The following is a 25,857-nucleotide window of genomic DNA, read 5'->3' on the forward strand; positions in this document are numbered from 1 at the left end:
ACTAATTTACACTCCCATTGACAGTGTAAAAGCTTTCCTCTTTCTCCACATCCTTTCCAGCATCTGTTGTCTCTAGATTGTTTAATGATCACCATTCTAACTGGCATGGGATGGTATTTCAATGTGGTTTTGATTTGCATTTCTCTAATGACCAGTGATGATGAGCATTTTTTCATATGGTTGTTGGCTGCATAATTGTCTTCTTTTGAAAAGTGTCTGTTCATATCCTTCACCCAATTTTTGATGGGTTTTTTGTTTTTTTCTTGTAAATTTGTTTTAGTTCTTTGTATATTCTGGATATTAGCCCTTTGTCACATGGGTAGCCTGCAAAAAACTCTTTTCCCGTTCTGTTGGTTGCTGGTTCACTCTAATGATTGTTTCTTTTGCTGTACAGAAGCTCTTAAGTTTAATTAGATCCCATTTGTATAAGTTTTCAGTTTTATTCTATTGTGATTGGGAAAGTACTTTGTATGATTTTAGTCTTTGAAAATATATTAACTTGTTTTCTAGCCTAATATGTGGCCTATCCTGGAGAGTGTTCTTCCATGTTCTCTTGAGAAAACTTTAAGGTGTATTCTGCTCCTTTTGGGTGGAGTGTTCTATATTTGTCTGTTTGGTCCAATTGGCTTATATATTTAAGTCCTCTATTTTTTTAAAATTCTGTTATTTTAGCCATTTTTGAGAGTGAAGTATTCGAGTTTTTAGCATTTATTATACACCTATCAATTTCTTCTTTTAATTTCTCTCACTTTATCTTTGTATATTTTGGAGTTCTGATGTTTAGTAAATGTATGTTTATAACTTCTATAATTTCCTGATGAATAAATCTCTTTAACAATATACATGTCCTTTGTAGTCTTTTATAACAGTTCTCAAAGTTAATTGTGTCTAATGTTAGTGTATCCACCTCTGGTCTTTCTGGATTTACTGTTTTCTGTATATTGTTTGTCTTTCAATACAGTCTGATTTCTGTTTATTTGATTTTTTGGTGGTAAAACTAATTTATTGCGTTTTGTCTTTTGCGTGTACTCAAAAATATTTTTTTGTGGTTTCAATGGGGATTATACATACTATCCTAAAGTTATATTAATCTAATTTGAATTAACAACCATTTAACTCCAATCGCATTGAAAAGTTGACTTATACGCAGCCTGGCTGACATGGTGAAACCCTGTCTCTACTAAAAATACAAAAATTAGCTGGGTGTGGTGGCACGCGTCTGCCTGTAATTTCTGAGGCACGAGAATTACTTGAAACCAGGAAGCAGGGTTGCAGTGAGCCAAGATCATGCCACTGCATTCCAGCCTGGGTGATGGAGTGAGACTCTGTCTCAAAGAAAAAAAAAAGAGAGAGAGAGAGAAGTTGTACAATCCTATCTTCTTTTTATGTTTAGTTCACAAATTACATCTTTACACATTGCGTGTTCACTAACATGGATTTGCAATTATTTTGTATACATTTGCAATCTAAATCTTGTAGAAAACAAAAAATGGAGTTACAAGATAAAATTACAATAATGCTGTCTTTTATGTACCTGTGTACATTTATCAGAGATTTTTGTATTCTCATACAGTTTCAAGTTTCTCTCTAGCATTTTTTGACTGTCAGAGGCTCTCTTTATCACTTCTCATACAGAAAATCTAGGGGCAATGAACTGCCTTAAGTTTTGATTTCCAAGAATGTCATAATTTTGCCCTCATTTTTAAGGACAATTTTTCCAGCTGTAGAATTCTAGGTTGAAAGAATTCTAGGTTTTCTTTATTTTCAATATATCATCCCACTGCCTCCTGATCCTAAAGACTTTTGGTAAGAATTTGGTCAACTATTTGTTAAGGATCTCTTAGATATGATGATTCACTTCCCTCTTGCTGAGACTTTTGGTAAGAATTTGGTCAACTATTTGTTAAGGATCCCTTAGATATGATGATTCACTTCCCTCTTGCTGAGACTTTTGGTAAGAATTTGGTCAACTATTTGTTAAGGATCCCTTAGATATGATGATTCACTTCCCTCTTGCTGCTTTCAATAGTCTCTCTTTTGATAGTTTAATTATAATGTATTTCAGTGTGGGTGTCATTGAATTCATTTAACTGGGAGTTTGTTGTGCTTTTTGTATGTGTAATTTTACACTTTTCAGAATTTGTATAAATGGAACCATACAGGTTATAGTCTTTGAGACTGACTTTTTTTTTTAACTTATCAATTTGCATTTAAAATTCAGCCATGTCCTCATGAGTCTTGATAGGTCATTCCATGTTATCACTGCATAGTATTCCAGTGCTTGCTTGGATGTGATGCACCACAGTTTATCAATGTAATTATTAAAGGGCATCTTGGTAGATGACAGATCTTGGAGATTATGAATAAAGCTGCTATAATCATTTGAATGCAGCTTGAAATTTGTTAGATCAATTTTTGAATGTGCTTTTGCTGAATCATAGCATAAAATTATGTTTATCTCTTTAAGATTGTGAATTGGTTTTCACTTTTCTCATAACGTTTCTGGTTTATGTAGCCTTTCTAATACTTCCAGTAGAATTCGGATCTCTTGTCTTATATGTTAGAGTTCAAACAGTTTTTTCCTCTCCAAATTTTTTCACAATTTTGTCTGTGTTTCTTTGTTTTCCTTTTTGACTTTTTTGGAGGGAGACCATAACTTATGCACATTCACTATCTTGAAAAGATTTTTACAAGGAGAAGTATCTGATTCATTCCATCATTTACCACTTATCCTTCTTAATCTCATTGACACTGAGCATACAGGAGTACTTTATATTACTAATAGCTCTTGAAATTATGCTCTTAAATACACTGATCTAATATATACAGAAAATAAAAGTAGAATATATAGGGTCTATTCACTTTGGGAAGGTTAGTGCTAATGAGCTAGTCAGTTTCTTATAAGGATTTATCCTAAAATTTAGGTTATTTCCCACCAGAAGGAATGTGATATTTAAATGAGCAGTTTTCAATTGTCCTACACAGCTAACCACACCAACAGCAAACTAAATTGGAGGTAACTTTATATATATTTTTCACATAGAATGCTAAATGTATATAAATACTATTTATTGTACACATGAACAAATTGACATATTGCTATTTATTGTATTTAGACTTATTTTCTTATATAAACTGAATTCAGAGGAAAGTCTTAGAGAGTCCAAACAACAAGGAACAATTGAAGTATCTGGTTTCTATCCTTTGCTGTAAATTTCTGCTTAGATTAACTCTCATTTTCATCACATAGGATAAGTGTCAAAATCATCCCATCTTACTGTTTCTGCACACTTCATTCAAATCATATATTTGCATTTGCTTTCTCCTAAAAACTGTGGCACACAGTTAAAATAAAGATAATATAAAAAGTCTTAAAGTTGAAGCAAATAACTTTCTGAACCATAAACGAACTCAATATTTTGCTTCTATCTCTTTTATTAACAACGTGTTACGTTAGTATTTTGAGTACTATCTGTAGCCTGTGCTAAGTACCTTATATGCAGTCTCTGATTTAATTGTTTTCTCATGACAGTTTAGTGGCAGGTACTATATTATCACTATGTTCTAGTATCCTTACCGCCTGTCCTACTAATTATCCATTTCTTCCAATTTCATCATATTATGGCCAATTTATGCTTTCTATCCACCTGGCTCTTGGTTAGTGGAGAAACTCATTCCTGATTTCTTTTTACTATGGTATGATCTCCCAATTCTGGTGAATTGTTTCATAGATACATATGGCTGTGGGGTGTCTGTGGCTTCTGCGTGTATATGTCAATGCTATGAGGATGGGGATTATTGTTGGAGTTTTCTTCAAGACAGATTTTAGAAGGGATGTGATCAAATGTAGAGCCATAACAATAAAAAAAACTACTTACATCCAGCCCCACCTTTAGTGTCTGGCCAAAAATACTGAAAAGAAGGAAGACTGTTATCTCACTAATTAAGCAATAGACAGGCTTGTCTGTTGATGGCTTTTCAAAGTAGAATTTTAAGATTACTTACTCAATAAAGGTAACATTTGGAGAATATTTTGAAAAGTAAAACAAGAAAATAAACATCATCTCTAATTATACCAGTCAAATATAATCACATTTAATATGTTGTTTTATATATTACCTAACATTAAATAAATATATGTTAATGAAAATATCATCATGGCTTACATAAGTTTTTAGTAGAATTTGAATGTTTTAAAATGTTAAGTAATCTTCCAAAATATCCTCTTAATTATCTTCAGAGTTCTCCCATATTCTACCTGATTCATCAAATTATGGAAAGACAATGGAGACTAAGCCTTCCATTCAGAGATGAAAGCAGAAGGCAGATATGTGTGGGGACTCACAGTTACCATTTCTTGGAACATAAAAAGAATATTTTACCATGATTCCTGTTTCTTAATTTTTAAAACATATTTAATTTTAAATCTTCATTTTCCAGCACTGCTTTGTTTAGTGGAAAGTATCATAGTAAAATGTGAGATAACATGTTAAATCAAGTATTAGACCAAATAAAAGTTTTTGTTCTTTCCTGTCATTTTTAGGTACTAATAATTCATACTTAATGATCCCCTAGAAAATTAGGAAGTAGAAGTAATAGGAACAAACCTAATGCTATCAGACTCTTAAGGAATATAAAGCTAAGCTCTTTAGACATGAAGATAGATGATAGATAAATAAGGCCCCTGGTGTGTGTGTGTGTGTGCGTGTGTGTGAAATATGCTGGGCTCCCTGTCTGAGGGCCTGGATGCCTTAACTTGGGGAAACTGTGCCTGTTAGCTGCCTCTCTTCATGTGGTGGCTGTTCTTCATGTAGATCATCTGTGTGGAACTGTGAGTTTCAAGTTCACCACCTCAACTCGTAAAGTGACCCTGGTTGAGATCCTGGGTGCACTAGGGCTGCTGCCACTCTGGTGCCTGCACTGCCGTGATAAGCAGCATGTTTGAGTGGGGTGTCCTCAGAAGGGGAGTCTCAGGGTGTGACCCAATTGTATTATGTCACACAGTGATCTCATTTGGCAGCAAATTCTTCAATTTTGCATGGCAGACATCAGACATTTCTCTATGGATTTATGTTTTAGATGTGATGTGAGGCTCTCGGGTGGTAGTAGGGGACCTATTGCATAAGGGACCTTTACTTGGCCCAGTGAAATGCTTGCCACGTACAATAGTCTATAGGAAGCATTTTGTGAGAACATCATTTGTAAACACCTGGCTTCATGGTGCTGACATAATGGCTCTATTTTTGTAATGTTCTGGCTGGTGATGATCTTGGCCAAGCCCTTCCTTACTGACAGGATCAACAGCTGTTCTGGGAACCTAACCTGCTTAACTGAGGGATGTGATGCTGGGTGGATTCAGCACGCCTGCCTTTTCTGGAGCACAGCTGTTGACTTCTCCAGTGATTCTGAGTCTTTCCTCGTCCTCATTCTCCTCTCTTCTTATTCACTTATAAAACCACTTTTCTTGGAAAGCTTCCTGATTAATGGTCCAGATAAGGAAGCTCCAGTAACATCACTTTAAAGGTTAAATATACAATATTTAGAAAGCCTCACTGATTGCAGGAAGAGTTTAAGAAACACGTGAAAGAACAATTTTGAAAATTTGTTTCTAAATGCACTAAATGCATTGACAACATATGTGTTGAGTGAACAGTATGTACCAAAATAGACAGATGAGAGGTATACATTGGGGTGTGAGTTGATAATCTAGCAATTTGTGGGACTGGAAGGTTTATGGAAAAGACAAAAGAAGAACATGCAAACAAATTAAAAAGCACTGAGAAACATCTAAAACCTGTTTGGAAATAGAAATAATACATATTAGACTACCCTTCATTTGTATTTTCCCCCTGATTTCAGACTTCAAGCGCTCCGACTTTCCTCACTCTGCAAACCTACTTCTAACTATTTACATATGATAATGTGAGTCTATGCATCTTGTTCTCTATAGGATTTTCACAGGGAACCATATAGACATGGTTCCATGCATAGATTTTGAGTGAATGCTTGTAACTTCAGTTTCCTTCTCTCCACTACCTTTTATAAATAAAAAGGCTGTAGTTCACATCTTTGATGGCAGCAAGTAGCAAATGTGCTGGGGAGACTAGATCTCACTCTGGAATCTGTCCTGGGATGCAAGTGCCTCCCAGGAGGCACTTGTGGTGTAGAAGACAGCTTCAAAGAGGAAAGGAATATAGGTAAAAATCTGGGTTTTTATGACAGAAAGGTGGTAAATTTCTGTCTTGAACAGGGTCAGCGGATAGCACATGTGATCAGCTTGCAAACCCAGAGGTAAGCATTTTTCTCCCCTGTGTGTAATCCCAGGGAGTTGATGTGACCTGCCTGTCATCATGGAACTTAGCAAAGAAAATGCCAGGCCCAGTTCAGGCCTTTGTTAGGTCTCTCCTTCCTTCTAGCACATTGGCCAATTGTACAAGGAAAGTAGACGCAGAATTGGGTTCACGTACAGCAATACGGCATTCAGCTAAAGTGGATCAGGGTGGGAAGTTTTAGGATTCAGGGGAGTTAAGATAGGAAGGGATAACTGCTCCTAATCAAGAGCGCCCTTGACAAGCAGTTAGAGAATCCCCCAATTTTCTCTCTAACGTAAGTCACTGAAACTGAGAGCTAAGGCAGGTCCTCTGTGAGTCAGGAGCACTTAACTCAGTGGGGAGATCCCAGAACAGGATATTTCCTAGTTTGAGAATCCCTGTCATGCCAGCTAAGGATACATTTGCATTTTAGTTGGGACATTGCTGGACCAGCCCAGTTTTAGGCAGTTCCACTTCCCAGTGGGTGGGGTAGCAGGCCCTATAAAGATATTCCCTGCTGTGAGACTCCTAAACTCCGGGTACTCGAGCATCGATCTGCTTTGGAGAACCTAGTGAGTCTGCTTCCTTGAGTTCCTCTGTTCTTTGTGCCCTGAAATGTTGAATTTAATCGGTTATCAGCAAGTTTGGTTGATCCAATTCTGTGACCATGGGTTTGATGCTACTTAGTAGATGGAAATTTAGAATTAGAGTACAATGATATGCTATTTTAGCTTGTTTCTTGTATACACTTAGGTGTCTATAAGGACAGAGAAATGAATAGGAAAGCTTTGATTTGGAGAAGAAGAAAGAACAAAGTATTTTTTTCCTCATGTTTTCTTGGTGTTCTTTTCAAATGTTTGTGACTTAATAGGCGGAAGAGCCTGCAATCCATCCCAAACAGCCCTTTGTTCTGTGCTCAAGTCAACCCACTGGAACTTTACAACAGATAATGGTGGTAGAAACGGCGTGTGAGATTGCCCATGGTATCTGAACGTGTCACTGCCTTTCCTGAAGGTGTAATTTTCACAGAGATAACATGCTTGGTTCATTACTGCAGAGATACTTTCTTTGGAAAAATTGTATGAGAAAACACAGGATTTCCCAGGGCCAATGAAGCAATTAATCTGCTAAAGTGGAAGAGAGAAATGAGGGAGTCATTAAAAGGCAGATAAGACTTTAAATAAATTTTTGGAGACTGGAGAAATAATATCCCATGGTGTTACATAAGCTTTGGCTTCTCTCTCTATAGGAACCCCTTCCTGTGAACACTGTCATATCATTTCTTTCAGATTCTGAGACTCCAGCAGGATGTCTTACCAACAGCAGCAGTGTAAGCAGCCCTGCCAGCCACCTCCTATGTGCCCCATGCCAAAGTGCCCAGAGCCATGTCCACCCCCGAAGTGCCCTGAGCCCTGCCCACCACCAAAGTGTCCAGAGCCCTGCCCACCTCAGCAGTGCCAGCAGAAATGTCCTCCTGTGCCACCTTCTCCCCCCTGCCAGCAGAAGTATCCACCCAAGAGCAAGTAACAGCTTCGGGATTCATCAGGATCATGAAATGATGAGGATAATTGGCTCATCTTGTTCCACAGCTTCACCTGCATCTTCTTATCAAAGCCTACCGTGCTTACACAGGGAGCTTCTTTCCCCTTTGCCTGTGATCTGCCTGTGATGATCCCTGACAGCAAAATGTTTCCTTTTTGAGGCTGCCATACTGCCACTGTCCAGGTGGAGCTGAGAAAAGGAAGTCCTCAGCTGTGCCAGCTCTCACAGCTTTGGAAGAAAGAGCAGCAGCTCTCTCCCTGGGAACCATCAGAGAATTCTGTTGATGTTTTCTGTGTCTGTCTGTCACCTGGGCATGAGCTTCTCCCACCTGTGCAATTGTCACTTTTCTTTCACTCCCTGAATAAATCATCTTTGCATATATATTTGTGAATGAATCTTTTGCTTCATTTTGAATCTGCTTTATTAGCAATATTATACAATTATTTGGGTTTCTTTCCATCTTTCTTTCATCCATAGGCAGGATCTCACAATTATTGTTATCTGAATTTTGGGCCATATCAACGATTATTTTCATATCATTTTAAACCCCTTTATTTTTCCTTAATTAGTTTTTGATTGATTTGAGGAACAATTCAATCAGAATTTTCATCTCTTTATTGCAAACTGTGGAAAATAATATTTATATCACAAATTTATCTTAGGCATAAAATGGAATTAGTATCAGGAATTCAGCTGACACATCATTACTACTCATTTTATAGTAGTCTATTAGCAGCAGTACATCATCAGAGAAATTCAAATCAAAACTACAATGAGCAAAGGAGAAAATGGGCAGTTGTTTCGTGTGCATTGAGTTTTACTTTTGCAAGATAAAAATGTTCTAGAGATACATCGCATAATAATATCAGTGTACTTAACATGTCTAAACTAAAAAAATTGTTTTATTTGTGCATAGAAATACAATTGATTTTTGCATATTGATCTTGTATCCTGTAATCTCGCTGAATTTGTCTCTAAGTTCTAAGTGTGTGTGTTTGTGTGTGTGTGTGTGTGTGTGTGTAAGAATTTCTTAGGTCAGCTCTCTGTATCTGTGGGTTCTGCATCTGTGCTGCTTTTTTTATGTTTGTTGGCTGTATAAATGTCTTCTTTTGGCAACTGTCTGTTGATGTCCTTTGCCCACTTTTAATAGAGTTGTTTGTTTTTTCTTGTAAATTTCTTTAAGTTTCTTGCAGATTCTGGCTATTAGATCTTTGTCAGATAGATAGACAGCAAAAATTTCCTCCCATTCTTTAGGTTGTCTGTTCACTCTAATGAGTTTCTTTTGCTGTGCAGAAGCTCCTTAGTTTAATTAGATCTAATTTGTCCATTTTTTCTTTTGTTGCAATTGCTTTTGATGTTTTTGTCATGAAATCTTTGCTGAAGACTATATCCTGAATGGTATTGCCTAGATTTCCTTCTAGGGTTTTTTTCCCCCCATAGTTTTGGGCTTTACATTTACAGTTTTTACAATAGAACCAAAAACAATAAAACATTTAGAAATAAAATTAACAAGAGAACAATGATATCAGCAAGATGGATGACTAGAGATGCCCAGTTCTCCCACCACCCTCACAAAAACAAACCAAAACAACAAATAACCAACTACATTTGGATTACAGTGTCTAAAGGAGAGCACTGGGATAAAGCACAGAAGTGGTGAAACCCATGCGGAGCACAGAAATGTAGGACATCCAACAGACTAAATCAAGCAGATGAAGGAATTTCAGAACTTGAAGGTAAGTTTTTTGAAAGCATCATTTTAATTTTTTTCCAGTTAAAGGAAAAAAATTAGAAAAGAGTGAAGAAAGTCTATGGGACTTATGGGACACCATTAAGTGAACAAATATTCACATTATAAAAATTCCAGGGGATGAAGAGATAGTGAATGGCACAAAACGCTTATTTAGCAAAACAATAGCTGAAAACTTCCCAAGTCTTGAGAGATATATGGATATCAGACCCAGGAATTTCAAGATTCCCCAACTGATTCAAACCAGAGCTGTCCTCTCCAAATCATATAATAACCAAACTGCAAAAGTCAAAGACACAGAGAGAATCCTAAAAGCAGGAAGAGAAAAGCATCAAGTCACATATAAGGAAATCCCATAATTTGACTATTAGCAGATTTTTCACCAAAAACCATGCAGGCCAGGAGAGACCGAAATGATATAGTCAAAGTGCTAAAAGAGGGAGGCTTCAAGGTGGCTAACTTAAGGTATATTATACTTACTTCCATTACTAAGAATAACCAAAATAAGAGTAGATAATGATACTTCAAATAGATGATCCAGAGCAGACACTGGAATTCAGCAGGAAAATGATAAGAAATACTAAAACAAAGAAAGGAAGAAGAAAGAAATTAGGCAGCCTGCTTGCCGATGATAGGCTGGGAGCCAAGAGAGACTCCCCAGTATGGGAAAAGAGTAAATGAGAATCGATATTGTGAAAATGGCCATACTGCCCGAAGTAATTTACAGATTCAACGCTATCCCCATCAAGCTACCAATGACCTTCTTCACAGAACTGGAAAAAACCACCTTAAACTTCATATGGAACCAAAAGAGAGCCCGCATAGCCAAGTCAATTCTAAGCAAAAGGAACAAAGCTGGAGGCATCACACCATCGGACTTCAAACTATACTACAAGTCTACGGTAATCAAAACAGCATGGCACTGTTACCGAAACAGAAATATAAACCAATGGAACAGAACAGAGGCCTCGGAGGCAACACCATACATCTACAACCATCTGATCTTTGACAAACCTGACAAAAGCAATGGGGAAAGGATTCCCTGTTTAATAAATGGTGTTGGGAAAACTGGCTAGCCATGTGCAGAAAGCAGAAACTGGACCCCTTCCTGACACCTTACACTAAAATTAACTCCAGATGGATTAAAGACTTAAACATAAGACCTAACAGCATAAAAACCCAGAAGAATATCTAGGCAAAACCATTCAGGACATAGGCATAGGCAAGGACTTCATGACCAAAACACCAAAAGCATTGGCAACAAAAGCCAAAATAGACAAATGGGACCTAATCAAACTCCACAGCTTCTGCACAGCAAAAGAAACAGTCATTAGAGTGAATTGGCAACCAATAGAATGGGAAAAAATTTTTGCAATCTACCCATCTGACAAAGGGCTGATATCCAGAATCTACAAAGAACTAAAACAGATTTACAAGAAAAAACAAACAAGCCCATTCAAAAGTGGGCAAAGGATATGAACAGACACTTTACAAAAGAAGACATACATGAGGCCAACAAACATATGAAAAAATGCTCATCGTCACTGGTCATTAGAGAAATGCAAATCAGAACTACACTGAGATACCATCTCACGCCAGTTAGAATGGCGATCATTAAAAAATCTGGAGATAACAGATGCTAGAGAGGATGTGGAGAAATAGGAACACTTTTACACTGTTGGTGGGAGCGTAAATTAGTTCAACCGTTGTGGAAGACAGTGTGGTGATTCCTCAAGGACCTAGAAATAGAAATTCCATTTGACCCAGCAATCCCATTACTGGGTATATATACAAATGATTATAAATCATTCTACTATAAGGACACATGCACACGAATGTTCATTGCAGCACTGTTTACAATAGCAAAGACTTGGAACCAACCCAAATGTCCATCAATGATAGACTGGACAGGGAATATGTGGCACATATACACCATGGAATACTACACAGCCATAAAAGACGATGAGTTTGTGACCTTTGTAGGGACTTGGATGAATCTGGAAACCATCATTCTTAGCAAACTGACACAAGAATAGAAAACCAAGCAGCACAGGTTCTCACTCATAGGTGGGTGTTGAACAATGATAACATGTGGACTCAGGGAGAGGAGCATCACACACTGGGGGCAGTTGGAGGGGCAGCCAGGGAAGGGAGAGAGGGGGTGGGGAGGGTGGGGAGGGTTAACATGGGGAGAAATGCCAGATATAGTATGCACTTAAAGTAAAATAAAAATAAAAATAAAAAATAAATAAATGAATAAAATAAAATATTATGCTAAGTTAAAGAAGTCAGATACAAAGGACCACATATTGTTTAATGCTATTTATATGAAATGTCAAGAATAGGCAAATTTCTAGAAACGGAATGTAGAGTAGTGGTTTCTAGGGGTCTAGGGGCAGGGGAATGAGGATTAACAACTCATCAGTATGGAGTTATTTGGAGGAGTGATTAAAGGGTTCTGAAATTAGATAGTGTTGATAATTGCATGAACTGTGAATGTATGAAGGACTATTGAATATACACTTCAAAAGGGTGAATTTTGTAGTATGTAAATTCTGTGTCAATAAAGGTATTTTAAAAACAAAGAAAATGGGCTCTTTTGTAAACATAAATGCAAGAGAATAGAAGGAAACCAAAAATCTGAAGAGATAAAATCCAGAGTGATTTTGAGAGACAAAAGTCCATCAAAACCCAGGTTTGCAGGTAAGATTAGATTAAGTTTTGATGTCATCCCACCTGAGTTTATTTTTCCAAATAATGTCAAAGGAGCCATGGTAAAGGAAGAAGACATGGAAAAAGGAAGTACAAGAATTTCATCTGTGAAAGAAATGTGAGTATAGTTACTAGCATATAGAACTGGCCAGAAGCAAACAGATTAGAAATCCACTAAATTTTTGAGGAATCATGTTTCCAAAGTAACCACAAGCAGGATCTGAAAATAAAATGAAATGAAGCAAAACAGCTTTTCAAGAGCCTTAAATGACACTTGGTTAGAAAGTGAACTGCATTCTTCCAATCCATGAACATGAAATTTTTTCATTTGTTTGTGTTATCTATGATTTCTTTCAGCAGTGTTTTACAGTTCTCCCTGTAGAGATGTTTTATATTCTTCCTTTCACCTCCTTGATTATATGTATTCCTAGTTATTTTTGTGTGTGTGTGTGTGGCCATTGTAAATGGGATTCTGTTTTTGATTTGACTCTCAGCTTGAACATCATTGATGTATACAAATGTTACTGATTTTGTACATTGTTAAATGGCCATACTGCCCAAAGCAATCAACAGATTCAACATCATTCCTTTCAAACTATGAATGCTATTTTTCACTGAATTAGAAACACCTATTCTAAAATTCATATGAAACCAAAAGAGAATTCAAATAGCTAAAGCAATCCTAAACAAAAAGAACAAGGAATCACATTACTTGCCTTTAAGCTATTCTATAAAGCTATAGTAACCAAAACAGGATGGTACTGGTACAAAAACAGACACAGAGATGAATGAAACAGAATAGAGAACCCAGAAATAAAGCTGCACACCTACAGCCATCTAATTGTTGACAACATCAACAAAAATGAGCAATGGGGAAATAACTCTCTATTAAATAAACGGTGCTGGGATAACTGGCTAGCCATGTGCAGAAGAATGAAACTGAACCTCTATCTTTCACCATCTGAAAAATTAACTCAAGATGGATTAAAGATTTAAATGTAAGTCCTCAAAATATAAGAATCCTAGAAAAAACCTAGGAAACACCATTCTAGACACTGGTCTTGGGAAAGAGTTTATGACCAATTTCTTTTTTTTTTTTTTTTGAGACGGAGTTTTGCTCTTGTTACCCAGGCTGGAGTGCAATGGCGCGATCTCGGCTCACCGCAACCTCCGCCTCCTGGGTTCAGACAATTCTCCTGCCTCAGCCTCCTGAGTAGCTGGGATTACAGGCATGCGCCCCCATGCCCAGCTAATTTTTTGTATGAGTAGAGATGGGGTTTCACCACGTTGACCAGGATGGTCTCGATCTCTTGACCTCATGATCTACCCGCCTAGGCCTCCCAAAGTACTGGGATTACAGGCTCGAGCCACCGAGCCCGGCCCACCTTTACTTTCTTAATAGCATCCTTTGACAACCAAAAGTTTTAAATTTTGATGAAATCCAACTAATCTTTTTTTTTTTTTTTTTTTTTTTTTTTTGGTTAGCTTTTGGTGTCCATCTAAGAAACCACTGCCCAATCCAAAGTCATGAAGATTTACTGCTATCGAAAATTTTTTCTAAGAGTTTTATAGTTTTTAAAAATACTTTTGGCTTTTATATTTAAGTCTTTGTCCATTTTGAGTTAAATTTTGTTTACCGTGTGAGGTAAGAGTCCAAGTTCATTAACTGTATGTGGATATCCATTTGTCCCTGCCTCATTTGTTCAAAAGACTATTTTTTCTCCATTGAATTGTCTTGGCACCTGTGTTGAAAATCAGTTGACCACAGATGTATGGGTTAATTTCCAGAATCTGAATTCTATTCCATTGATCTATAGGTCTGTCCTTGAACCAGTACCATACTGGCTTGATTACCCTGACATTTGCCAATATGTAAATATCAGCACTTATCATAATATAGTATATCTTCATTCATCCATCCATATCCTATGGAATCACTAACTCATTAAAGGAGAGGTTCACTTCTTGTTTATCTTTGTAACCATTCCAATGCCCACCCCTGACATTACTCCCACCTACTGCCCCAACACACACTCAGTACCTAGCATACAGCAAGAACTCAGTGCTTGTGAAATAAATACATGTATTTTTATATCTTTGTGTCTCTGACCTATGCTGTCTTTTCACTAGCATTCCCTCCCCCATCTCTTTTGCCTACTCAAGTACTGCTCTTCAAGGCCCAGCTGAAATATTATCCACTCTGGGAAGCCCTTCCCCATATTTCCCATTATTACTTAATTGTGCTCTCCTTTGTTCTCTTATTGTAAGCTCTTTGTTCCTCCCACTCTCTCTCCTACTGTAATTTAAATTTCCTCCATTAGATTTTAAACATGCTGAGGGGAAGAACCAGAATCTTTTCCATTTCTATGTAGCCTAGAAAATAAAACAATTTTTTTTTTTTTGAAACAGAGTCTCACTCTGTTGCCAGGGTGGAGTGCAGTGGTGCAACCTCGGCTCCCTAAAACCTTCACCTCCTGGGTTCAAGTGATTCTCCTGCCTCAGCCTCCCAAGTAGCTGGGCCTACAGGCATGCACCACCACGACCGGCTAATTTTTGTATTTTTAGTAGATACGGGATTTCACCATGTTGGCCAGGATGGTCTTGATCTCTTGATCTTGTGATTTGCCCACCTCAGCCTCCTAAAGTGCTGGATTACAGGTGTGAGCCATCACGCCTGGCCAACCATGTTCTGTATATGGCGGCACTTACATGTATGGCTGTAATAGGAATCTGGTTATTCTACTCCAGCAAATTAATCTACTTACTGTTCTCTGTGCACATCACTTCTAGGCCTGAAAACTCTCTTCATCCTTCATCCAAGTGCTCCCCACCTCTATCAGGCTGGCCCAGGACTCACCTGCCCCTTCCTTTCTTCTCTCTTTCCCTTCCTTTCCTTGGAAATGTCCCAGATAAAACTCCATTGACTTTTTTTTTGGTCTACATATTCACTATCCTAACCTATTACACATGGAGAATCCTATTCATTCTACTAGTAAAGTTCCGCTTTAATAAATTCTACCGGCCAATGGTAATTCTTTAGTGGTCCGGAAGTTTCATTTTTTGCGGTTTTACTGTGATGGGATATTGCCTGTAAATGAAGTTGTGCACGTTGGCAGGCTGCTCTGAGAAAGTATTATTTCACTCAGGCAATGGCCAGCCTACCACTGGCAGTGGTCTTACCTGTAATTCTTTTCCTTTCCGCCTCAGCATATTTCTGAGGATCTGGGTGGCATGTTTTTTATCTTTGGGACCCTAGAGATGGAAAATATGACAGTATAAGAGTTAGGGATGAACTCAATAGCTTAACTCTCTTCTATCTGCTGATTCTTGGGCAAGGAAAGCTACGAGAGTAGAGCCTGAATCATAAGTATGTTTTATTCAGTACCTTGCTGGAATGCAGTAAACACACATCTTATTTTGAGTTTATTCCTGAACTTCTAGAAACCTTGGCTCTAATCACCTTTGGCATCAAGTTGCTCCCTAAAGTCTCCCAAGACTTGTGGGTTTAGTCTTCATTCCAACTGAAAAATCCTGTTCCCTCTACCTGTCTGCATCTTGTCCTCTTTCAACTCTTCACATAGGCGTTCCTTCCTTGCTTCTAGAGCTCCCTTTCTACTTATTTGTTTTGTTTCTTCTTTGAGATGGGGTCTCCCTCTGTCACCCAGGCTAGAGTGCAGTGGCACAATCATGACTCACTGCAACCTCTGCCTTCTGGCTCAAACAACCCTCCTACCTCAGCCTCCTGAGTACCTGGGACCACAGGTGCGTGCCACCATGCCTAGCTAATTTTTTGTATTTTTGGTAGACACAGCGTTTTGCCATGTTGCCCAGGCTGGTCTCAGACTCCTGAGCCCAAGTGATCCTCCCACCTCGGCCTCCCAAAGTGCTGGGATTACAGGCGTGAACCACTGCACTGGCCTCTACTTGTTTTTGTCCTTTTCTGATCCCTCCCTCTACTGAGTGGGCTCTGTATTTTGCACCTTGAAGCAGGCTTTTCTCTAGGAAGCCTTTCCCCTACACCTTGACTTTATACCATACCCTGGTTAACACTGGCTGGCAACAGTCTTGAACAGATGCATTCTGTCCCTGCCGGAAGTGTGCACCCTCTCTCCGATGAGGAGTACTTTTGGAGAGTGCCCTTAGAGTCTTCCACACATTTAGGAAACACCCAATGTTGCTGGGTGATAAAACCACATATGCATTTCCATGGAAGGAGGACACTGAGGCAGGGAACAACTGTTACTATGCAGCCCTGGTTTTTGTTGAACTCTTTCAATCGTCTTCCATATGTCTTTTGTCTTGCTCTGCTTACCACAGCCCCAATGGATTTAACCTGCTTTCCTCCCCAATGCGGAGCTCTTCAACAGGACATTAGGGAGAGGAAACAGAACCGGAAGGATCATTACCTGCAGAGGTCTGGGTCCTGTGATGCATTGTGGAGGTGGTAGAGGTGGAGGAGGTGGTAGAGGTGGAGGAGGTGGTAGTGGGGGGATCGCTGGGGTGATTCGGGGAGCTCCTGCTGGGAATGGGTCCTGCTGAAATCCAGGGATGCCCACAGATGAAGGTGAAGAGCCCAGGAGGGTGAGTTTGACAGAGGCACCAGCTAGAGGGAGACAGAGACTTGCTCCAGGAGTGCTGTTCTGGACAGACAGTCCACGTACGGTGGTGGGGGGGTCAGGGGGACTGTTCTCCCTTGTCCTGTCATTAAGCTTATAATTCTGTAGATTAAGTTCTCCTCACTTTTAATGCCCCACCCATTCTTTAATCCCTGCCTTCATGCCCTGCATGGACCCAAGTACCACTTCCTGCCCTTCCTTCATGCACAGACCTCAGCTAGAACTCCACTCATAAATATCTGGGAACACACCCCACGGGCTGCCTCAGCAGCCCCTTGTTTCCCCCTTTATCTCACTAAAGTAGCCAGTGTCACACTCTGGGCATATTGCCCACATGGCACAGACCAGGCACTCAGATTCCAGCCCTCTGCCCTCCCCAAACTTCCCACATTCTTAAATTCTTTCTTCAACATTTGTTGCTTATATTTGAATATTTGGGCAGACTCAACTTGTTGAGCCTTCCTGGCTACAAACAGATTACGGTTGCTTTTCCCTGCCAACTAGAAAACAAATGAGTATGAATGTCCATGAATGGGAGAGGGAATTGGAAGGTATTTGAGGGAGACCTGGTCTCAGTAGGATGTGGTCTAAACAGGAGTGGCAAAGATGGGTGTGGGTAAACATAAGTCGTCTCATGACAGCCTAATAGTGTCTCCACTTGAAATAATAGGGAATTGTGGTCATTTAAGCGGATCACTCCATGTTAAGATTAAAGACGCGACTTCAGCTGCCTCACACATCTACAAAGGAAACCTCCTGGGATGGCAGGCCTGCCCTTTCCTCCCTCCCAGCCCATCTGCTCCCCTACGTTAGCTGTCACCTCTCTCCAACTCACATTGGATCAGCTTTACCACTTCCAGGTGTGAGCTATTGGTCACCATGGTGCCGTTGACCTGTTGGAGGGACAAACAATTTTGAGTAATGGTGATGAACAGCTAGGGCATCCTTCTGTAAGTTCAAAACACCACTTCTTCAGGAAGCCATTTTCCAGTGCTCTTTAGCCTCCTCTGGTCACTTGTTTACTCAAGTCACACTATGAATTTGTTCTGTTCATATCTGCTATTTGTTCTGTCTCTCCAGCTAGCCTGTAATTTTCAGGGATAAGACCTGCGTCTTCATTCCTTAATTTGTTCATTCATTCACTTAGTTTTGGTATACACTTTTCCGACCATTTGTCTCACACACATGTGAATGTCCACTGCCCCAGTGTGCTTCCTCCTCACAGAGGACTAAGCAGCCTCTGCATCTGGATTTCCTCAATGCTTCCCCACTATGCTGCCCAGGCTGGTTCTGAACATCATTCTGTCAAAGAAAGGCCTGAACAACCAGGGCAGGTTATAGTAGTTCAGAATGGGCAAGGACCCCAGGTTGGCATTATATGAAGGAAAGAATATCAACCTGAGAATCAAAGTCTTGGGTCCTTCCACAAGTTACTACCAAAATAAGTTAATCTTATTTTGGTCAGTTATGAAATGAGAATAATAAAACTTGTTCTCAAAGCTTGGTTGCTTCAGAGTCAAGAAGGGCCACAGCTATCTTCTTCCTTGCTCTCTCTCTCACATTGTACCACCGTGCTCCCTCGCATGGACCACCCCTAACTCAGTGGCTGCCTGGCAGTTGGTATCAAGATGGAAGTGTGCAGGATGGGGCAAGGCCAAGGGTGCCCTGCACATCTGCCTCCACAGTTGGGACTGGGAGTGCATGTTGGGGTCACTCACTTTGATGATTCGGTCGCCCTCCTTCACACCGGCCTTCATGGCTGCACCTCCTGTAAGGAGAAGGCCTGGTCAGCAGAGCCCAACAACCTCTCCCAGAGGCCACTGAAGCTACACCAAGGTCCCTGTCAAGATCACCTCTCCTCTGAAATTTCCTCCTATTTCTCTGTGTTAAGTACCTCCAATGCTGGGTGCACTTCCTATTCCACTTTAGAGACACAACTACTTTTAAGCTAGAGTGAACTATGTAAGGTCCCATCTCCTGCTCTTCCTTCCACCTAGATAAGGTGCTAGACTTCTGATAGCAGGCCAAGGCAGGAGGCAGGCAGGGCCAGGCTCTGGGAAGAGCACATGTGCTTCATTCTAATGTATCTGGATACGTTCCAAGGTCAAATCGAGTTATTTTTTATTATCCAGGGGGAAAAATGAGTTTCCTGTATGAAACAGAATTGTTAAAATAATTATTAAGGGAAATATGGAGAAAAGGCTTAAAACAAGACTGTCCTAAGTCCTGAGAGGTTTTGTAAAATATTCTGGGGGTTCACATCATTAAAAATGATAATAACTTTGCTTTTAAAAAAACCTTTCTAAAGCCATTTACAGTTTTTCCCTTCCTTTTTTTTTTTTTTTTTAAAAACAGACAGAGTCTTGCCCCGTAGCCCAAGCTGGAGTGCGGAAGCATGATCTCAGCTCACTGCAGACTTGGTCTTCTCAAGCGATCCTCCCAACTCAACCTCCCAAGTAGCTATGGGACTACAGGTGTGTGCCACCATGCCTGGTTAATTAATTTAAAAAAAAATTTTTTTTTCTTGTAGAGATGAGGTCTCACTATGTTGCCCAGGTTGGTCTTGAACTCCTGTGCTCAAGTGATCCTCCTGCCTTAGCTTCCCAAAATGCTGGAATTGCAGGCATGAGCCTCCATACTCAGCCCAGTTTCTCCCTTTAAAATAAACCAAATTAAGAGCTTCTGATGGTGACTGACTGAGGTGCTCAAAAGATCATGCTCTTCACCTTTTCAACTTGTCATCTGACTGGAGGCTACAGTGGTTTTGATCACAATATCGTTTGTTTGGTTTTTTTTTTTTTCTTTTTTTTGAGATACTGTCTCACTCTGTCACCAAGGCTGGAGTGCAGTGGTGTGAGTTTGGCTCACACAGCCCTGACCTCTTGGGTTCAAGTGATCCTCCCACCTTGGTCTCTGAAGTAGCTGGGACTACAGGCATGTGCCACCACACCTGACTAATTTTTGTATTTTTTGTAGAGACAAATATTTTCACCGTATTGCCCAGGCTGGTCTTGGATTTCTGAGCTCAAGCAATCATCCCGTCTCAGTCTCCCAAAGTCCTGAGATTACAGGCGTGTGTCACCATGCCCAGCCTCACAAGATAGTTTTAAATGACTTATAGTCCTAGTTTAATTTACATCCAGGAAGAACAAAAAACATTAAAGCCAAAACAAGTTAATGAGAAGCATAAAAATTACATATTGTACATTTGCCCCAGTGTGATCATTAAATCTGTAAGTTGCATTCCTCTGATCAAAACAAAACTCCCACAAAGCCCATCTAAATGTTTCTACTCTGAAAAGAAAAATACAGTGATGACTGCATTCCAATTTGGCTTTTCAATACTGGGACTCAAGACTACCCTCATCTAAAGTGTGCTATTTATGGAAGAACACTTGCAAATAGCTTGGAATTCCTGCTTAGACATTCATTTAGAAACTAATGTTAAAGAGAACAGAGCTGTCTTGCCTGAATGTATGAAACATGTGAGGTGACTTCTAATAACTTAGTGATTAAAAAAAATAGCAACTAAACTCTTCAGAGTAAAGGAACTTGAGCAGAAGTTCTCAGACTTCAGCAAGCATGAGAATCACTGCAGGAATTTTTTAAAAGTGTGTTTCATGGACCTCTTGCCAGAAAGCAATTCAGTGCTTCCAAGGTCAGCCCCAAGAAAAAGGATTTCAATCATCTTGGGCATAGGTGATTCTGATTCAGGCAGAACACAGACTATACTTTCAGAAACAGTGAATTAAAGAAACCTAATATATATCTGGAAAAGATAACTACTGCTTTGTTATTCTTGTGACTTCAAGGCCAATCCAAATGAATGAAGTCTCTTCTGCTTTCCTCCCCAACACACACACGCACACATGCACGCATGCACACACACTCACACACACATAGTCTCTCAAACTCATATTCTCCTTGTAAGCCATCTTTTCCTTCTTTCTTCTCTGGGTCTGACTCTGCTCAGCCTAAGAGAAGGAAGAAGGTAAAGGAGAGCTGAACCTACACTTCCCTGGAGGGGATCCCATATTTTCTGCACCAGATAGGCTGCAGAGGAGAAGTACAAGGTATTGGCAGTTCTACTAACTCTGTCTCACCCCAGTCCAGGAACCCTGAGAAATAAGAAAAGCAAAGAATAAAACTATCTTTTTAGAGCTTCACCTCAGGATATGCAAAACAAATCTCTCAAACATAAGAAGCCATGCTTATTTATATCCTTATATGATCCACAGATCTCATTTTGGTCACAAATTTGGAATTCTTTTTTCACCTTTCCTGTGAACATAGCCCAAATCTTCCTCCAGAATCAATGCAAGTATATTTTCCCTCCTCCTCTGCAACATCTCTAACGGGAAACCTGCTCCCAATCCTTTCCTTGTGCTCTCGTCTAAGCCAAGCCTAGGATGCTCCCTGGCACCGGCCCAATGCTACTTACTGCACTGAAGTTCACTCCTTTTAGGGACACTTCTCTACCCTTTAGGGAATCTTCCACACCCACCGTCTTTCTGACTATCCTCCTCAGCCTGGACCACTAACAATGGTTCCACTAGCTGGCACATGCTAGAGTTTTGACTGTTCGCACCCCTTCTATACACAATTGGTAACTTGATGGATTTGGCTATGATGCCCACTCACTCTTTACTCTCTTCCCACCAAATTCCTATTCTGCCGATTTGCTTTTCATTTCCATCTTTCAAACTACTTCTGAAATCCTTTTTTTTTAAAGAGGGCTTCCCCAACGATCACAAGGAAAATGACTACACCTCAAATCGCAAACTACTCAAACTTCCAAACACCATTTCCCCCAATATCATGTCCAGCACATATCATTTATCTGTTGGTAATTTATTATTTAATGTTAATTGTATCAGCAAATGTGCTCTGTAATCATTTGGACTATTGCGCCTGTCTCAGGTTATAAACCTCTGTAGAAAGTGACCATCTGTGTACTTAGCCAGGTAGTGTGGCGGTAAATATGAAGAAAGGGGACCTTGGATTCTGCCACAGAATCTTGTGACCCAGTATGAGGATCTCCCTTTGACGGCAATCAGACATCTGCCTGATGATGACCTGACAGCTACTTTGCTGGTTTTTCCCCTCCCAACCAGGGAAGCAAGCTTGAGGTGCAATCTCTAGAAACTCTGCCCGGGGGCTTTGCATTGAAGAGGCTTCCCCAGGCACCCATGGAGAGCCAGTTCTAGAGTAATTCCTTCATGCCCCACAGGAACGCACAAGTTCTCCAAGTACAGTGGCACTGTCACATACATGGTGGCTTTGCAAGAACTGTCCACTGTGGGCTGGACAGATGTAGCACTTACCAGGCCGCACAGACTGCACCAGAAAACTTCGATCCCCACTGACTGTGAAGCCGAAGCCATGCTGGTCCTTTTGGATAATGACACAGCATTGAACAAGACCTAGAAGGTGGAGAGAAAGGTTGAGTATACAGTGTCTTTGGAAGGTTAGTGTACACATGCCAAGACCAACCCAGGGAAGCCCCACTACGTGTCTTCTTCAAGAAGCCTTTTCACACTAACCAAATTCCCTAGACTATTCCTGTGTGAACACTACCGCATGCCTCCCTCGGTGGTTGGCAAAACCTGTATACTTTGTATTCCAAATAAGAAACTACCTGTAGAAACTAGGTAGACATGCCCACCTATAGAAACTACCTGTAGACATGCCTCCTTCGGTGGTTGGCAAAACTTGTATACTTTGTATTCCAAATAAGAAACTACCTTTCTCTGAGGTGCTAAAATGCTTGTCCCTCACGTACATGTCTGTGCCTTTTGGTGTGTCTGGGTGAGACTGGTCAAAGAAAGGGCAAAGAAGAGGCAGGGCCAAGTCTAGCCATCCTCCTGCAGACTAATGTTACCAGTAAGGAGCCTCCCAGGATTGAAGCCCAAGTGAACCTAGAAGTTACATATCAAGTGACATCTAATGAATGCAGCAAGTGGTACAGCAATGCTTGACTCTTCTTAGAGAGCTGGATGACTCATGCAAGGTGACTTAGGAATGGTCTCCTGGCAAATCCAGGGAAGGATACATGACAAAAAAAAAGGATACATGTCATGTGGGCTCAAAAAGATATTCTGGGGGTTCACATCATTAAAGATGATAATAACTGTTTTATTTCTTAAAAAAAAAAAAACGTAAAAGCCATTTACAGCTTCTGCCTTCCTTTTTTTTTAATAGACAGAGTCTTGCCTTGTAGCCCAAGCTGGAGTGCAGAAGCGTGATCTCAGCTCATTGCAGACTCCATCTTCTGGGCTCAAGTAATCCTCCCAACTCAACCTCCCAAGTAGCTATGGGACTACAGGTGCGTGCCACCTCACCTGGCTAATTAAAAAAAAATTTTTTTTTTTTTGTAGAGATCAGTTCTAACTATGTTGAGATCACAGGTGCGTGCTACCATGCCTGGCTAATTTTTTGTATTTTTGGTAGAGACAGGGTTTTGCCGTGTTGCCCAGGATGGTCTCAAACTCCTGAGCCCAAGTGATCCTCCCACCTTGGCCTCCCAAAGTGCTGGGATTACAGGCGGGAGCCACTGCACTGGCCTCTACTTGTTTTTGTTCTCTTCTGATCCCTCCCTCTACTGAGTGGGCTCTGTATTTTGTACTTCAAAGCAGGCTTTTTTCTTTAGGAAGCCTTTCCTCTACTCCTTGACTTGTACCCCCCCTTTTTTTTTAAATACAGAGTTAAAAGAAACAGAGGCTCTGACTATCAAATGTCTCCATTCCTGTGAGTGTATAGTAGACACTGTGCATATGTATGGTATGTGTGATTGTATCGTGTACTGACTAAAGTGTGGGTTCTAGAGTTAAAACAGAACTGGTTTCAGGTCCTGATTCTGTCCCCAATAAGCTTGTAAACTTGCACATACTTCTTAACCTCTGTGCCTCAGCTTCCTGATTTGCAAAATAAAGATAATAAAACCTAGCTTCTACAGTTGGTGTATGGAGGCAATTTCTATATAACCCATTAATACAATACCTAGTTACCTAGTACACATCATGTGCTTAACATAAAAACTAAGTTGCTTTACATTTGGAGTACACAGGTCTGTTTGTATGAGTGTATACCTCTGCATTCGTGTGCTTTTTTTTTTTTTTTTTTGAGACAGAGTCTTGCTCCGTCACCAGGCTGGAGTGCAGTGGCATGATCTCGGCTCACTGCAACCTCTGCTCCTGGGTTCAAGCAGTTCTCCTGCCTCAGTCTCCTGAGTAGCTGGGACTACAGGCAGGTGCTACCACGCCTGGCTAAGTTTTGTGTTTTTAGTAGAGACAGGGTTTCACCATGTTGGCCAGGCTGGTCTCCGGATCTCAAGTGATCTGCCTGCCTTGGCCTCCCAAAGTGCTGGGATCATAGGTGTGAGCCACCATGACCGGCCATGTGATTTTTTTTAAAACAGATGGAGTATCACTATGTTGCCCAGTCTGGAGTACAGTGGCTATTCATAGGCGTGATCCCACTACTGATTGGCGTAGGTGTTTTGACCTGCTCCATTTCTGACCTGGGCCAGTTCATGTCTCCTTAGGCAACCTCATAGTCCCCTGCTCCTGGAAGGTCATCATACTGATGCTGAATTTAGTACAGACATCTGACTGGCATAGCACACTACAGCCCAGAGCTCTTGGGCTCAAGTGATCCTCCCATCAGCCTCCCAAGTAGCTGGGAAGATAGGCATGTGCCAGCATGCCTGGCTGTGTCTGTGTGTTAATGTCCAAGGAGGTTACCTGTTGTTTCAGAGGCATCCGAGGGCTGGCGATAGTGGGAAGGGGACCTGCACTCAGGTGCAGAATCTCCCAGAGGAGACGGGCTTCTTAACCTGGAGAAGGAGTAAGAAAAGCACGTCAGTGAGCTGGGCAGGGAGGGACCATCCTTGTAGTAGATGAAGGGACCATCCTTGTAGTAGATGAAGGCTCTGTCGAAAGGGGCCCTGGGTCTTGGATAATGAGAGACCCACCCCCCCCCCACGCTGTAACCCAATCTGGCAGGACATTAGCTATGTGTACATCACTGGCAACACCACCTATCTGGCATCCTGGGCTGGCAGGGCAAGCATGATCTCTTTAATACCCAGCAAGCTGTGAAGGGAAATAACCCTTCCTGGAGTCAGGCGACAAAGAGAGAATAGCAAGAAGGGGATGTGCACACGTACACAAGCTTGTTGGGTCTTACCAGGCTGCAATGGGGCTGATGGAACAGAACGGAGCAGCAGAGAAAATGAATGCAAGGAAAAGACAGGAAAAACCAAACAGCCAGTTAGTGTTAGGCGATGATTTGCACAGGAGGGGGAGACTGGAGGGAAGGATGAGGTGGGTCAAACACATACAGAGGCCTGCATGAGCGCAGCAGGGACAAGCTCCCCATTTAGCTTCACCTCTTTGTCCCTCAAAGTTCCACCTCTCCGTAACAGTGATCTCCAGGAGGGTAAGTGGGCATGAGTACAAGCCCGCTGGGTAACTGGCAGCTTGCACACTTTCTAGAAAAGAGGGTAGAGCAATGGTCCAAGCCTCTGAAAATTCCATTTATCCTTTGGGTACCATGGGGGAACAGGAATCTGGTCTGTTTGGTGGTAGTATTCCAACCCCATATTCAGCCAGCCTGAAGCACCTTGCTTAGAAACTATGAAAGACCCCAAACCTCCAAACGGTACAGATCACCAAAGGTTTCTCTGCTTGATCTCCTTTAACTAGGACCCTCCCAGGAATAGAAGAAATTTCAGTAATTGCTGTGGCACTCCTTTTTGGAAGAGTGTACAAGTTGCAAGTTCCTGAATCAACAGTTGCTGCCCCTCAGAAAGGGGCGATTCCTATCCTACCTAGAGCAAATTACTAAGCAGAAGGCTACTCGTGGAAGCACTGCCAGTGATGACAAAACACTGGAAATAATCTAAATGTTCACAATGAGTGACTGG

At 40.7% G+C, this 25,857-nt stretch overlaps 2 protein-coding genes across 2 annotated transcripts; one reads left to right on the forward strand and one right to left on the reverse strand.

Moving 5' to 3' along the window:
• The first annotated feature begins 7,456 nt into the window (after positions 1 to 7,456).
• LOC135272206 (small proline-rich protein 2A-like) lies at positions 7,457 to 7,838 on the forward strand. The gene has a single exon (XM_064370416.1). The coding sequence runs from the start codon at positions 7,620 to 7,622 to the stop codon at positions 7,836 to 7,838; it is 219 nt and encodes a 72-aa protein (XP_064226486.1). The 5' UTR covers positions 7,457 to 7,619.
• A 3,379-nt stretch (positions 7,839 to 11,217) lies between these two features.
• LOC135272239 (rho guanine nucleotide exchange factor 11-like) lies at positions 11,218 to 25,533 on the reverse strand. Its single transcript, XM_064370458.1, has 8 exons — positions 25,484 to 25,533; positions 24,674 to 24,876; positions 22,256 to 22,354; positions 18,650 to 18,699; positions 17,767 to 17,824; positions 16,722 to 16,918; positions 15,496 to 15,567; positions 11,218 to 11,342 (listed from the first exon to the last, which is right to left on the reverse strand). The coding sequence occupies exons 1-8, from the start codon at positions 25,531 to 25,533 to the stop codon at positions 11,298 to 11,300; spliced, it is 774 nt and encodes a 257-aa protein (XP_064226528.1). The 3' UTR covers positions 11,218 to 11,297.
• Between the last annotated feature and the right edge of the window lie 324 nt (positions 25,534 to 25,857).

The sequence above is a fragment of the Aotus nancymaae genome, unplaced genomic scaffold, assembly GCF_030222135.1.
Source record: "Aotus nancymaae isolate 86718 unplaced genomic scaffold, 86718_ANA_hifiasm-v0.15.2.pri h1tg000108l, whole genome shotgun sequence".
Taxonomy (NCBI): Eukaryota; Metazoa; Chordata; class Mammalia; order Primates; family Aotidae; genus Aotus; species Aotus nancymaae.

Excerpts from the sequence above, each read along its gene's own strand:
- LOC135272206 (XM_064370416.1), top strand. The coding sequence starts at position 7,620 with ATGTCTTACCAACAGCAGCAGTGTAAGCAGCCCTGCCAGCCACCTCCT.
- LOC135272239 (XM_064370458.1), bottom strand. The coding sequence starts at position 25,533 with ATGGGGTTGGAATACTACCACCAAACAGACCAGATTCCTGTTCCCCCA. Across the intron at positions 18,700-22,255 it reads GGTGCAGTCTGTGCGGCCTG|GAGGTGCAGCCATGAAGGCC; the intron begins GTAAGTGCTACA and ends TTCTCCTTACAG. Across the intron at positions 11,343-15,495 it reads GGAAAGGAAAAGAATTACAG|GTCCTTGAGGAATCACCACA; the intron begins GTAAGACCACTG and ends TTCTATTTCTAG.